General features: G+C 42.9%; 1 protein-coding gene across 3 annotated transcripts in view; it reads right to left on the reverse strand.

The window, feature by feature from the left end:
* ATF2 (activating transcription factor 2) overlaps positions 1–14,036 on the reverse strand; it is a 144,949-nt gene that overhangs the window by 28,976 nt on the left and 101,937 nt on the right. For all 3 annotated transcript variants that reach the window (XM_075317362.1, XM_075317359.1, XM_075317360.1), the window contains exon 11: positions 5,678–5,783. In XM_075317362.1, coding sequence (XP_075173477.1) covers positions 5,678–5,783 — 106 coding nt within the window. The remainder of the gene's footprint in view (positions 1–5,677; positions 5,784–14,036) is intronic.

Consider the following 14,036-nt stretch of genomic DNA (forward strand, 5'->3'; position numbering starts at 1 on the left):
AAAACAAACATATAAATAACAATAATAATAATAATAAATAAAAATGGATGCCACTTACATGTCAACATAAAATGACCAAAAATTAATGTCATAAAAAATATAGGTCTTTCATGACCACTAATCTACACTGATTAAAGATGTTGGCCACTTAATTTTTATTGATGGGTTATCTTATCCATTGTCTGAAAGAAGACAACCCCTTTAAGTACAAGTCTTCCAGGATCAGAGTAAGGTTGAATTCACACATACGTGTGTCACTGTCCCAATGCAGATGATGCGTAGAGATGGGCAAACCAGCAGATGTTCAGGTTCTCCTAGACTTAACAAAAAATATCCAATACCGCACTTGACCCCGAACCCCATAAAAGTCTAAAGCGGGCTTCACACGGTACGATCTATCGTGCGATTGCACGAGCGATCGTACCTGCCCCCGTCGTTTGTGCGTCACGGGCAAATCGCTGCCCGTGTCGCACAAATTCGTTTAACCGCCGTCACACGTACTTACCTGATGAGCGATCTCGCTGTGGGCGGCGAACATCCTCTTCCTGAAGGGGGAGGGATGTTCGGCGTCACAGCGACATCACACAGCCGCCGGCCAATACAAGAGGAGGGGCAGAGATGAGCGGGACGTAACATCCCACCCACCTCCTTCCTTCCGCATAGCCGGCGGGTGCCGCGGGACGCAGTAAGCGGTGTTCATCATTCACGTGGTGTCACACGGAGCGACGGACGTGTGCTGCCACGGGAACGATGAACAACCCGCGCTATTAAAAATAAACGATTTTTTAAAAATAAGTGACGAGTACACGATCGACAATTTTTTAACGATTTGCGATCGCACGTAGGTGTCACACGAGATGATGTCGTGAACGATGCCGGATGTGCGTCACGAAAACCGTGACCCTGACGATGCATCGCATGATAGATCGTCTAGTGTGACGCCCGCATTAGACACCTGAATTTAAAGGGAATCTGTCACCTGGTTTTTGCCATATAGTCTGAGAGCAGCATAATGTATGGGCAGAGACCCTGATTCCAGCGATGTGTCACTTACTGGGCTGCTCAGTGTTGATAAAATCACACTTTAATCAGCAGCAGATTATGATTAGAGGACTACTTGGAGTGCTGCAGGTAGTCCACCATATTCATGAGCTCTGTATAACTGCTAAATCTGCAGCAGAAAAAAACATTGATTTTATCAAAATGACAACAAACAGCTCAGTAAGTGACACATTGCTGGAATCAGGGTCTCTATCTCTACATTATGCTGCTCTCAGGTGGGGGAGCAAAAACCTGGTGACAGATTCCCTTTAAGTGCTATAAAATGGTGTTAATAAGGGCTAGGGGGCTGCCAAAAGAAGCAAAACAGGGATTAAAGCAGGACAATTATACTTGCTGAGTTTTCGAACGGTTGTCACACTGCTTCCGGGTCTGCTTATTAAATGCCATGAATATTCATTGCTTTCCCCCCCTCTTTGTGATAGCGTCTGTGATTGGTTGCAGTCAGACTGCCGGCATCTGTGATTGGTTGTCCTCACACTAGCTGTCTGGGTCTCAGAATGTCAAGTGTAAAAGAAATAAATAATTGTAAAAAATGACATAGGGTTCCCCAGTATTTTGATATCCAGTGCAGATAAAGCAGATAGCTGGAGGCTGCAGCTCCCAACTTTGTGTGCTATCTTTTTTGTGTATCAAAATATGAAGGCCTTGACAGTCTCCAATGTGTCTATGAAGGTGTTTCGTTTAGGTCAGGATACCTCCGGACAGTCCGTGCCCTAACCATGGAACTAGGACTACTGCACTGAGATGAGAATCTTGTAGTCAGGTAAGGACTAATCCTATCCAAGGTTCATACAGGAATATTGTAGGCCTCATTTATTGGCATGATCTAATAGAAAAGTGGAGCTTATTATACCAAAGATCATTTTGCATGTCAAAGTGCCCAGATAAAAATGGACCTGCTGAAAATAAATCTCAAAAAAATGTCCACATATTTTAATTTTTTTTCCCAATATTTCACCGCAGTTTTTCTTCCTTTTTCAGTTCAGTATATGGAAAGATTAAAGGGGACTTGTCAGATTTGACGACTATAAGCTGCAGCCACCACCAGTGGGCTGTTATATACAGCATTCTAACATGCTGTATATAAGAGCCCAGGCCGCTGTGTAGAGTGTAAAAATCACTTTATAATACTCACCTAAGGGGCGGTACAGACTGGTTGGATGGGTGTCTTTGTTCTCTGGTACCAGCGCGTCCTCTTTCCATCTCTGTCCTCCTTCTTCTGAAGCCTGGGCGCATGACGCGTCCTACGTTATCCACAGTAGCCGACATTGAGGTCCTGCGCAGGCGCAGTACAATACTTTGATCTGCTCTGCTCAGGCAAAGTGCGCCTGCGCAGGACCTCAATGCCGGCTAGTGTGGATAACGTAGGACACGTCATGCGCCCAGGCTTCAGAAGAAGGAGGACAAAGACGGCCAGAAGTGGAGGTGTTGGTAACTGAGAACAGAGACACCCATCCGACCAGTCTGCACCGCACCGCCCCTTAGGTAAGTATTATAAAGTAATTTTTATGTTCCACATAGCGGAGCGGCCTGGGCTCATATATACAGTATTCTAGAATACTGTATATAAGAGCTCACTGGTGGTGGTCGCAGCTTATAGTCACCAAATCTGGTGACAGGTTCCCTTTAATGTTATCTCGTCCTTCAAAAAACAAGCCCTTGTACAGCAATGTGAACAGAAAAATAAAAAATTTTGGCACTTGGAATTGGAGGAAGAGAAGAAAAATATAAAGCGGCTGTTTTTTTTTTTTGGTTGTTTTTTTTTTTTAATTTTGGAAAACTCCGATAAGTGAGCATTTACATATCTGTGGTAATGTTGGAATGCGGTCTGACTTTATTTTTTTATTTATTTAACTTTTTTTTTTATATTGGAAACCTCTTGGACCCATAGAATGTGACTTGTGAAAATCACAGAGCCAAGAAAAAATTCAGGGTATGTTCTATACTGATCCAATGATGAGGATCCGAATACGTCGTACTCCGTGGATGTGTGTGCTAGCCAATGAAAAATCAGGGCGCACACCGACATTCACAGTGTGCGAGAGGATCAGGAGAAAGCCATCTAATGTGTATGGCCAGCTTAAAAGGGGGTTTCCACTTTTATGGACATTTTCTTTTGTTGTTACTTAAATGTATGTATTTTTGGGTAAAAATATTTTTTGTAATTGGGCTTCATTAACAATTTTGCCTTATTTAGCCTCTGCGTTGAATTGACTACTGCTGGCTATGGAAAGTGTTAGGCGAGTATTTGTCACTGAGCTCCTTGTGACAGCTTTTATCAGTTTGTTTTTTTCTCAGCTGATTTATGACCACAGCAAAGATGATTGTGCAGGAAAACAAAAGTCAAAACGGTGCTAGATTTTCAATGAAACCCGTCAGTAAAAATTATTTTTAACCTCATATAAATGTAAAAGTAAAAAAAAAAAAAAAAAAAAATGTTCCCAGAAGCAGAGAACCCAATTAAAGAGGACCTGTCACTTACTTAAAAAGTGAGTTAGCTACTTCATAAATATAAATCCCCTGAACTCTCGCAATTCTGACATTCGTTTCGGTTTTGCGTTGTGTCATTCCATTGCAGAGATATTTATATTTGCTTCTTCTGGAGCGCAGTATGTGAAATCTCTGCTTTGCAGTCCAACTGGGTGTTTCTTTGGTGTCTTCTCTGGGATAATATGCATTTATCCCTCCTGCCAATGACAGCTCAGCATTTGATCCAGCAATATATCACTCTCCGACGCTGCTGAGCTTAGATTGTGTCGCAATGTGACTTCTTGGATAATGGCCCCTATGCTGTCCCTCATGCTAGGGGGCACTATGGTATCCCTAATCTCAGGGTTACTCCTTATGGTGGAGACGCCGAGTCCCGTTACTGGCCCTGTTCCTGACCAGACCTAGTCTGATTTCCCCACTAAACCAGGGAATGATGGGGCAGGAATGAGATGTTAAAGACAGATAAAGACAGACAAGGGAAAACCAAAACTCCGACACACTATCCCTAATCTCAGGTTTACTCCTTATGGTGGAGATGCCGAGTCCCGTTACTGGCCCTGTTCCTGACCATACCTAGTCTGATTTCTCCACTCCACCAGGGAATGATGGGGCAGGAATGAGATGTTAAAGACAGATAAAGACAGACAAGGGAAAACCAAAACTCCGACACACTACGCACGCACGCACGCACACTAGGACAATAAGAGATTCAGGAGGAAAATAAGAGCAGGAAGGAAACTACAGAAGACAATTGGAATAAATTCCACAACCGCACCAAGCAATAAGAACTACAAGCACCAGAAAGTCTGGGACACCACACCAGACCAACTAAGAAATGCTATAGCTGGCATAGGAGGAAGGACCCAACCAGTATATATGCGGGGAGCAGATGTAATTGATCACCTGTTGTAAGGAAGCCTAAGAAAGCAAACAACCAGACTAGCAGAGATTACTTATTGCTAGCCTGCCTATGAATCAGCACACAGCAGGTAGATGCCCGAGTCTACCGTGTTGTTCCCTGACACCAAATAATCTCTCAGGTGCAGTGTCAGAATCAGCAATCTGAACAGGACCTGACGCCGACGTGAGAGTCGGTGAAAATCCCCTGTGTGACAGATTGTCAGTAGCTGAGAGGAAGGAATGAACGTGCATGCCCCCAGAGAAGAACCTGGAAAAACATCCAATTGGACTCCAAAGCAGAGATTTCACATACAGCGCTCCAGAATAAACAAGTATAAATATCTCTGCAATGGAGAGCTGCAACGCAAAACGAAAAAGACCGACATAATCAGGGGAGCTCAGGGAATTTTTGCAACATATTTAAACACAATTTTTTTGGGGGGTTAGTGATAGATCCACTTTAAGATTTGCATAAAATGGGCAACTAGTTCCAGTATAAGGCTAGTGAATGGTGCTCAAAAAATTGCCCCGATCTTGCTGCACTGCCACCAAACCTTCTGAATCTTTGGAATCACATTAGTGATGGAGTGGACATGCTGACCCTTTTAGTCCTACAAGCAGGCAGCACATTGCAGGACTTTCAGATCCCAGGCTGATTGATATTAACATTCCACACACAAATCCGCAGAACAGAAATATTAGACATTTAATTCAAGATGCGGAAATCAATTCTGTGTGCAGCCGGAATAAATCCCATTACAATAAAATCTGTCAAACTGTACATACATATCATTTTTTATGTGTTTATTTCACTCACTAGAGAAACTTACCCGAGTCTTTTGCATATGTTTATGCTACTGTATATGCGGAATCAGGAGCACAATAGCTTTAGGGATTTTTTTTTCAACATACAGTACTAATTAAAAACTGCTTGAAAGGGGAAAAAAAAAAAATCTGCAAAATGTTTTAAAGCTTTAAGTGCCGGAGAGACTTACACTGGAGTTAATCATGTGCGGCGAGGAAATATTTTGCGTAGAGCAGCGATGAGATTAATTCTATTGAAACAACATCTAAATGTAGCGAGCTCTAACCTTGCCTTATTTTCCATATTTAATGTTAAACACTAGAAGTGCATATGAGGCTTCCTATATTAATAGAGGCACGGTTCATTTTGGCAGTATTTCACTATGTAGCCCAAGGCCATGGGTAATGGAACATTACTCACTATGATAGCCAGATTTCTTCTGCATGGCGGTTACAGGGCAATCTTTATGAGCCAGAAGAAGCTGTTTCAGCTGCGCCACTTCATTTCTCAGCAGGGTGACTTCATTCTAGAGGTAAAGGGGAAACTTTCTCTTTAGAACCAAATGGAAGAAGTTCTCAAAGTTCATAGCAAAGTAATAACATCCATGCGGCTCTCTGACAGCTCCGGAAGGAAACTTTACACAATGCAGAGAAAAATACCTGACAAAAATGGACAGGAACAAAAGAGAAAGAAGTGAAAAATAGCATACAATTGACTACTGATATTACACTCTACTGATATATTAATTAATATTGATACCAACATTCAGGTTAAAAAGAATCGGTCAGCAGGTTTTTTGCTATGTAAGGTGAAGCCAGCATGCTACAAGGGTTAAGACAGAGAATTCAGTGATGCCTGTATTGTCACAGTCTGATCTGTTGTTTATTTCCTATACCAAGGTTCAGGTTAAAGGGAATCGGTCAGCAGGTTTTTTGCTATGCAAGTTGAAGCCAGCATGCTGCAAGGGTTAACACAGAGAATTCAGGGATGCCTGTATTGTCACAGTCCGATCTGTTGTTTATTTGCTATATCGAGGTTCAGGTTAAAAGAAATTGGTCAGCAGATTTTTGCTATGTAAGTGGAAACCAGCATGTTGCAAGGGTTAACAGAGAATTCAGGGATGCCTGTATTGTCACAGTCCGAGCTGTTGTTTATTTTCTATATCAAGGTTCAGGTTAAAGAGAAATCAGTCAGCAGGTTTTCTTTTGCTATGTAAGCTGAAGCCAGCATGCGGCAAGGGTTAACACAGAATTCAGTGATGCCTGTATTGTCAAAGTCCGAGCTGTTGTTTATTTTCTATATCAAGGTTCAGGTTAAAAGAAATTGGTCAGCAGATTTTTGCTATGTAAGTGGAAACCAGCATGCTGCAAGGGTTAACAGAGAATTCAGGGATGCCTGTATTGTCACAGTCCGAGCTGTTGTTTATTTTCTATATCAAGGTTCAGGTTAAAGAGAATCGGTCAGCAGGTTTTCTTTTGCTATGTAAGCTGAAGCCAGCATGCGGCAAGGGTTAACACAGAATTCAGTGATGCCTGTATTGTCAAAAGTCCGAGCTGTTGTTTATTTTCTATATCAAGGTTCAGGTTAAAAGAAATTGGTCAGCAGATTTTTGCTATGTAAGTGGAAACCAGCATGCTGCAAGGGTTAACACAGAGAATTCAGGGATGCCTGTATTGTCACAGTCCGATCTGTTGTTTATTTTCTATATCAAGGTTCAGGTTAAAGAGAATCAGTCAGCAGGTTTTCTTTTGCTATGTAAGCTGAAGCCAGCATGCGGCAAGGGTTAACACAGGGAATTCAGGGATGCCTGTATTGTCACAGCCCGATCTGGTGTTTATCTGCTGTTTGTTTAAGCAACAGGAAACTTATCATTGCTCGGACTACAAAGTCACACACATAGCAGTCTTGCACGCCTCCTCCCCTGACTGTCACCCCACTGTCAATGTACTATTGAGAGTCTGGTGTGGGCAGGGGCAGCCCTCTCAGCTCTGCTACATGACTAAATCTAAAAATTCTGATTGTGTCAGAACGACTGCAGCCAGTAATCTAAGTGATACGTCGTTGGATTTAGGATCTCTTTGCCTATATCATGCTGCTCTCAGATGAGGTAGCAAAAACCGCTGATAGATTGGCTCTAAAGGGGTTGTTTAGTTAGCTAAAAAGATAGAGCACGGTTAGTGTCAGAATCATAAAAATCAACATACCCATCAGTCGCAATTATTAATTTTGGCTCTGACCCCATCACATTATCAGAAGGGTATGTCTCAATTGATGATCTGTGATGTCCCCTATGGCTCGCCCCACCTCCTTTGATGGAACGCCATCAGTGATGTAGACACAATGGGGCATACTTATCAATACTGTCTAACTCTTAAGACCCCTATACACATTAGGCTAACGTTAGTTGAGCAGTCATCTGTCTTGTATGCATAGGGGCCTCCCAACTATCCCTGGACATACAAGTTCAGAATAATAAAAGAATCCAGCAAATCTGTTTTCCAATCCTTTTGCTCTACCGTAGATAAGGCACTGCTAAAGTAAATGGCTTTACCCAAAGAACGCAGTGAAAAATCGGTGGAGCATGAACGTTCCGGTGTATGGGGGACTGGAAAGAGACAGTGATCATTGTCATTGTTTGTCCGACAGCCATTTATTATGTATGGAGGAATTTTGCACTAGACAATGTTAAAATGTGTCAGATGTGGCACGGTGGCTCAGTGGTTAGCATTGCAGTCTTGCAGCGCTGGGGTCCTGGGTTCAATTCCCACCAAGGACACCATCTACAAGGAGTTTGTATGTTCTCCCCGTGTTTGCGTGGGTTTCCTCCGGGTTCTCCGGTTTCCTCCCACACTCCAAAGACATACAGATAGGGACCTTAGATTGTGAGCCCCAATGGGGACAGTGTTGCCAATGTATGTAAAGTGCTATGGAATTAATAGCGCTATATAAATGAATAAATTATTATATATCATAGTACTTCATGTTCGATAAATCTGGAGTATTTTTAAACTGACTAGTCCAAGTTTATGCCACCTCTTAGTTGACTTATTCTGTGCCAGAATTTTGCGTAAACTGTCACATGCTAAGCCATACCCCTCCAGCCAAACTACACTTTTTTTTGCAACCCCTGCCGAGCGAAAGGCAGAAAGAATCTATAATATATATTATATATACCGTGTATATAATATAAATTGTCAGTTTTTCTCATTTTTCTCTGTATAGGTATATTTTTGAGTAAAATGTAAATTGTTCTTTTATTCTATAAACTACTGACGTCTCCGAATTTCCAAGGAATACATTTTGTATTTATTTCCTGAAAATGACAAATGGTCAAAATAACAAAACAATGCATTGCTTTCAGACCTCAAATAATGCAAAGAAAACAAGTTCATAATCATTTAGAAACAACAATACTAATATGTTAACTCCGGAAGTGTTCAGAAATCAATATTTTGTGGAATAACCATGATTTTCATGTGTCTTGGCTGCTTTCCACCAGTCTTTCACACTGCTTTTGAGTGACCTTATGCTACTCCTGGCGCAAAAATGTAAGCAGTTCTTCTTTGTTTGATGGCTTGTGACTATCCATCTTCCTCTTGATTACATTCCAGAGGTTTTCAATGAGGTTCAGGTCTGGAGATTGGGCTAGCTATGACAGGGTTTTGATGTGGTGGTCCTTTATCCACACACTTTTGATCTAGCTGTGTGGCATGGAGCATTGTCCTGCTGGAAAAACCAGTCCTCAGAGTTGGGGAATATTGCCTGAGCAGAAGCAAGCAACTGTTTTTCCAGGATAACCTTATATATACATTATAGTGCAAGTCACCTAAGGCTAGTTTCACACTTGCGTTGTTTTCCTTCCGTCACAATCCGCCCTTTTGGAAAACAGTGGAATCCGTTAACGGATTCCGCTGTTTCCCATAGACTTGTATGAATGACGGTTTGTGCCAAAAGGACCTGCGTTGCTTCCACTGGGCGACGCTCCGTTGCTTTCACCCAGCGGGAGGAACGCAGTATGTAACTTTTTTTGAGCAGCGGAATCCTCAGGATCTCACTGCGCATGCTCTTTTTTTTTTTAAATCACAAACTATATTTTGTCTGGCGGTGGCCGAAGGTTCAGCCGAGCGCCCGCCAGCATGCCCGGCAGCCGGCAAGTGACAGTGCTCAACTGAGCGCCCGCCCGCCGGCATGCCCGGCCACCGGCAAGTGACAGTGCTCAACTGAGCGCCCGCCCGCCGGCATGCCCGGCCGCCGGCCAGTGATAGTGCTCAACTGAGTGCCCAGCAGCCGGCTATTGAGAGCGATAAGCTGATCGTTCACAATAGTCTGCTGCCGGTAAAAAAATAAAATAAATAAAAAAAAAAAAAAGCTTTCCGTTGTTTTGTACGATCCGTAGCATCCGTTGTGCCACTCTATGCAACGCATCCGTTGCATCCGTCACACAACACAATGCTACGGAAGCCGTCCAACACAAGTGTGAAACTAGCCTAAGACAGATTTTTTTAGCACAAATTATACCAGAATTATGGCAGATTTAGATTGATCAACCAAGTTTACAACAGGATCAGATGATGAGCTGATGTATACAAGTCTACTGGACTAGTCCCCATTAGAAGATTTCAGAGGACAAAATGGTTGAGCATGTTGGATTCGATATGCCTTATCACTTGTTCCCATGTGACAAATGCAATGATTAATTTGGCAGCATTTTTTCCTTTCTTCAAATATAAGATGTAGACTTGGCGGAATGTGTGTGTCAATGGAGGATTAACTACAGCGGACAGTTATCTAATGTGCTTGGTCACCTATACTGTACAATATACCTGGTGGTGGTGGCCTAAACACCATCGTGCATGTATGACTGCTGTCTAATGGAGGCACTGTCACTCATGTTAGACATGTTTCCTCTCTAGTATATAACTAATCATGTATTTATACATTATGAACAAGATACACATTTGACAGATCCTTTGGGATAATAGATAAGAGCACTTTCATCTGCGGATGCTTGGCTGCACATACACTGAATGTTTCAACACAGATTTTTTAGTTGGAGTCAGAATGTAGTAATCGCGGCCATTCATACTCAGGACTTTTATTCTTTAATAAGTAGTAAGTCTAAGTAAGAATGTGAACTGGGGATCACCCATAAATTCCATGTTGGTTAACACCTTATGAGCCTGCACAGCACACATCGCAATGCAATTTATACCAAGGGTTTCAAAGAATAGGCATTTTTAATAGGGGAAATATGGCTCTGCTCCAATGGGTTAATTTTCACATAAAACCTTTATGAGCTGTTGAGAACTGGCTGCAACCTGAAGGTAAATCATTAGAGGATGGCAAATGCATGGAGAGTGGAGTAGATGGTACAGGCTGGGCAGTGAGGTCGGCGCATTACATAGATGTAATCATAGACAGAAAGGTACGGTACAGTACACATGGTGGTTCTGAACACAGAAAGGTTCTATCACAGAAGGCAGAAAATGACCCAAAATTCAGAGGCACATTGTAGCTGAAATGTGAAGAATAAAGCAGAAAATTTTCAGATAAGTCACGCCTTAAAATAATACATCCACACCCCTTTAAGGACAACAGAAGTGGCCCTCATGAGGAGTCTATAAACTGTGTGTCACGCTAGGTACGGGGAAGTACCAAGTGAATGGCGAAAGGGAAGGGAAACCCTGTGTCTAGGGAAGGGGGAGATGGTGACCCTTGACCGAACCTACTGCTGGTCTCTGGGGTCCCTCACCACCCTAGATAGGTTCCGCACCTATTAACCGAACTGGATACCTGACCCTAGGCATCCCTATTGCTGGACCCTAAATAGGAAAGGGGTGGAATGAGCTCTTCATCAACCCCACTAAACACTAGAGAAGACACAAGGTGGACACATGGGGGAAAATGCATGAACTACTTATCCACAGATGACTCAGGTAGAAGTTCAGCAAAGCTTCAGCAACGATACTACAGAGGAGTACAAGCCACCTGCTTGCAACTAGAGCTGAATGAACTGAATATCACCAGCACAAGTCCAGGGAAGAAGGGAGTAACTAAGCACAAAGGGAATACTGATAACCAGCAGTGGATTACGCAAGACCTGCAGAGACGTTTTTGGGGTTAATAAAGGGGTGAAAGAGGGTCTTTCTTTGTATTTTATTTTAAATAAAGGATTTTTGGGGTGTTTGTGTTTATTTCTTTTCACTTACCGATTAGTGATGGGGGTGTCTCAGACGCCAACCATTACCAATCTAGGGCTTAGTGTTAACTGTGAGCGGAGATTAACCCCTTATTTCCCCGATTGCAACCGCATCAAGGCAATCGGGAAGAGCAGGGTAAAGTGGTGGGTTTGTCGCATCTAATGGGAGGCTGCAAGCTCATATTTATAGGCTGAGGGGCTCCCAATAACGTGGGTCTCCCTAGCCTGAGAATACTAGCCCCCAGCTGTCTGGCTTTATCTTGGCTGGTTATCATTATTGGAGAGGAAGACCACACACCGTTTTTTATTTATTAATTTGCTCTCTGCAGCTACTGTGTAGTATAGTGCAGAGCATGTAATTACAATTATTTCCAGCTTTTATCTCAGGGCCTTCGAATCCCACCACATTTACTTCTGTTAAATAAAAGTGTTTGTAATCACATTGAGCTCTGCTCTATACTATATAGTATGTGCAGAGATCACAGGACAGCAGGGCTGTCTGTCAGAACATGTCTCACACAGGAGAAAGCCTGCTTCAAGCTTATAGAAAGGCATATTCCTTTTTTTACCTGCATGACAGCTCCTGCTTATGATTGGTCAACATCATACAGGGTTAAAAGTATCGTGTGGAGGTGATCAGGCTCACATGGATTGGCCACTACATAAACTAACAATCTCTTTTTGTCAATACTTCCAAAGCAGTAATGCAATGCCTATGTCTTTTTTCACATTAGCCATGTATCTTTCTCCTTTTTCCAATATTCGTATAGCAGCACTGTATCCTTATATTACTGAGTGCCACTGGATATGCTTTTGTAGTTATGTTGGTTTTTTTTTTCAGTTGGTAAAGGAAGGAGGGGGAAGGACCCAGCACCGATTCCAGTAAGATAAAATCCAAAAAACTTTATTAAGTCATATTAAAAGTTATAAAGGTACAAAAAGTTCCATGATAACACCAAAGAATGGATACTTGACGCGTTTTGGACTCAAGAAATAAAAACAGTCTTGAGTCTGAAACGCGTCAAGTATCCATTCTTTGGCATTGTCATAGAACTTTTTGTACCTTTATAACTTTTAATATGACTTAATAAAGTTTTTTGGATTTTAGCTTACTGGAATCGGTGCTGGGTCCTCCCCCCTCCTTCCTTTGGCTTCTGAGTCCGGACCTTCCTGTCCGGTGGACCGCGGGCACGCCACAAAATCCTGGAACGCATCTACTTGGGTGAACTGAAAGTTTTCTTTTTTCAGTTGGTTCCTGCTCACATTTGTGGAAGCTGTTGATCAGTTTTCTGATATGGTTGTCAAACTTATAGAGAGCTCCTGGAGGAAAATAGGTTCCCGGTCGTTTCACGTTTGGCTCTTCACAGATCTTTGGCAGTTAGGTGCATCTTTTTTTTCTGTATATATTTTTTGTGACCCTGGTTACTATTTACAACAAAACCTTTGATAGTTCTGTGTTTGACCCAATATCTTAGCAATTTCAATAGTGAGTGTATAGACTGCTTTGCACGATGTCGCTTGTGAAAGCACCCGCCCCCGTCGTTTGTGCGTCACGGGCAAATCGCTGCCCATGGCGCACAATATCGCTAGTATCCGTCACACGAACTTACCTGCCTAACGACGTCACTGTGGCCAGCGAACTGCCTCTTTTCTAAGGGGGCGCTTCGTGCGGCATCACAGTGACGTCACACGGCCGGCGTCCAATAGAAGCGGAGGGGCGGAGAGCAGCCGAATGAAAGTCCCGCCCACCTCGTTGCCAGAGGACGCAGGTACGGTGTTGTTAGTCGTTCCTCGGCTGTCACACGCAGCGATGTGTGCTGGGTCAGGAACGACGAACAACCTACGTCCAGCACCAGCAACGACATTTGGGATTAGAACGAAGTGTCAACGATTAACGATAAGGTGAGTATTTTTGATCGTTAGCGGTCGTTCGTACGTGTCACACGCAACGACGTCGCTAACGAGGCCGGATGTACGTCACGAATTCAGTGACCGCCAACGACATCTCGTTAGCGATGTCGTTGCGTGTAAAGCGGCCTTATCCCTCTTAAAGACTTAACAATTTTTGACTAAGCAGAGTCTGTTAAATCTCTTTTTTGGCAAATTTGATAAAGGGCGTTGTATCCTCCCTCATTACACAAATACACATCATCCAATAATGATTCCATTTTATACAGCGCGGATTAGGAAAATCTGCAATAAATTATGATATGGTTGAAAAACTCCCTGCCTAATAATTGTGCACAACACAATGAAGAACTGAATGTTTCCCCGTGAGGAGCAAAGTTATGGGATGATTACGAGAATTCCAACATGGATGTCTGAAGTCCCCCACAACTTTATCCTTCCATGGTGGCCCGTGCTAGATGCAGTAATGCAACAATTTTAAGAGTACTCACGGAAGACCCCAGTGTCACTCTTGTCAAACACTAGTGTGCCTTTTTAGGTCAGCCATGTTTATATCCCTTTATGGCCCGTTTCACACATCCGCCATTTTGCCGGATTGCCGGATCCGTCACACTCCAGTACAGTGTTAATACTGTACAATGGCATCGCGGCAGCTTCGATCACATGCTCCGG

This window comes from Anomaloglossus baeobatrachus, chromosome 7 (genome assembly GCF_048569485.1).
Source record: "Anomaloglossus baeobatrachus isolate aAnoBae1 chromosome 7, aAnoBae1.hap1, whole genome shotgun sequence".
Taxonomy (NCBI): Eukaryota; Metazoa; Chordata; class Amphibia; order Anura; family Aromobatidae; genus Anomaloglossus; species Anomaloglossus baeobatrachus.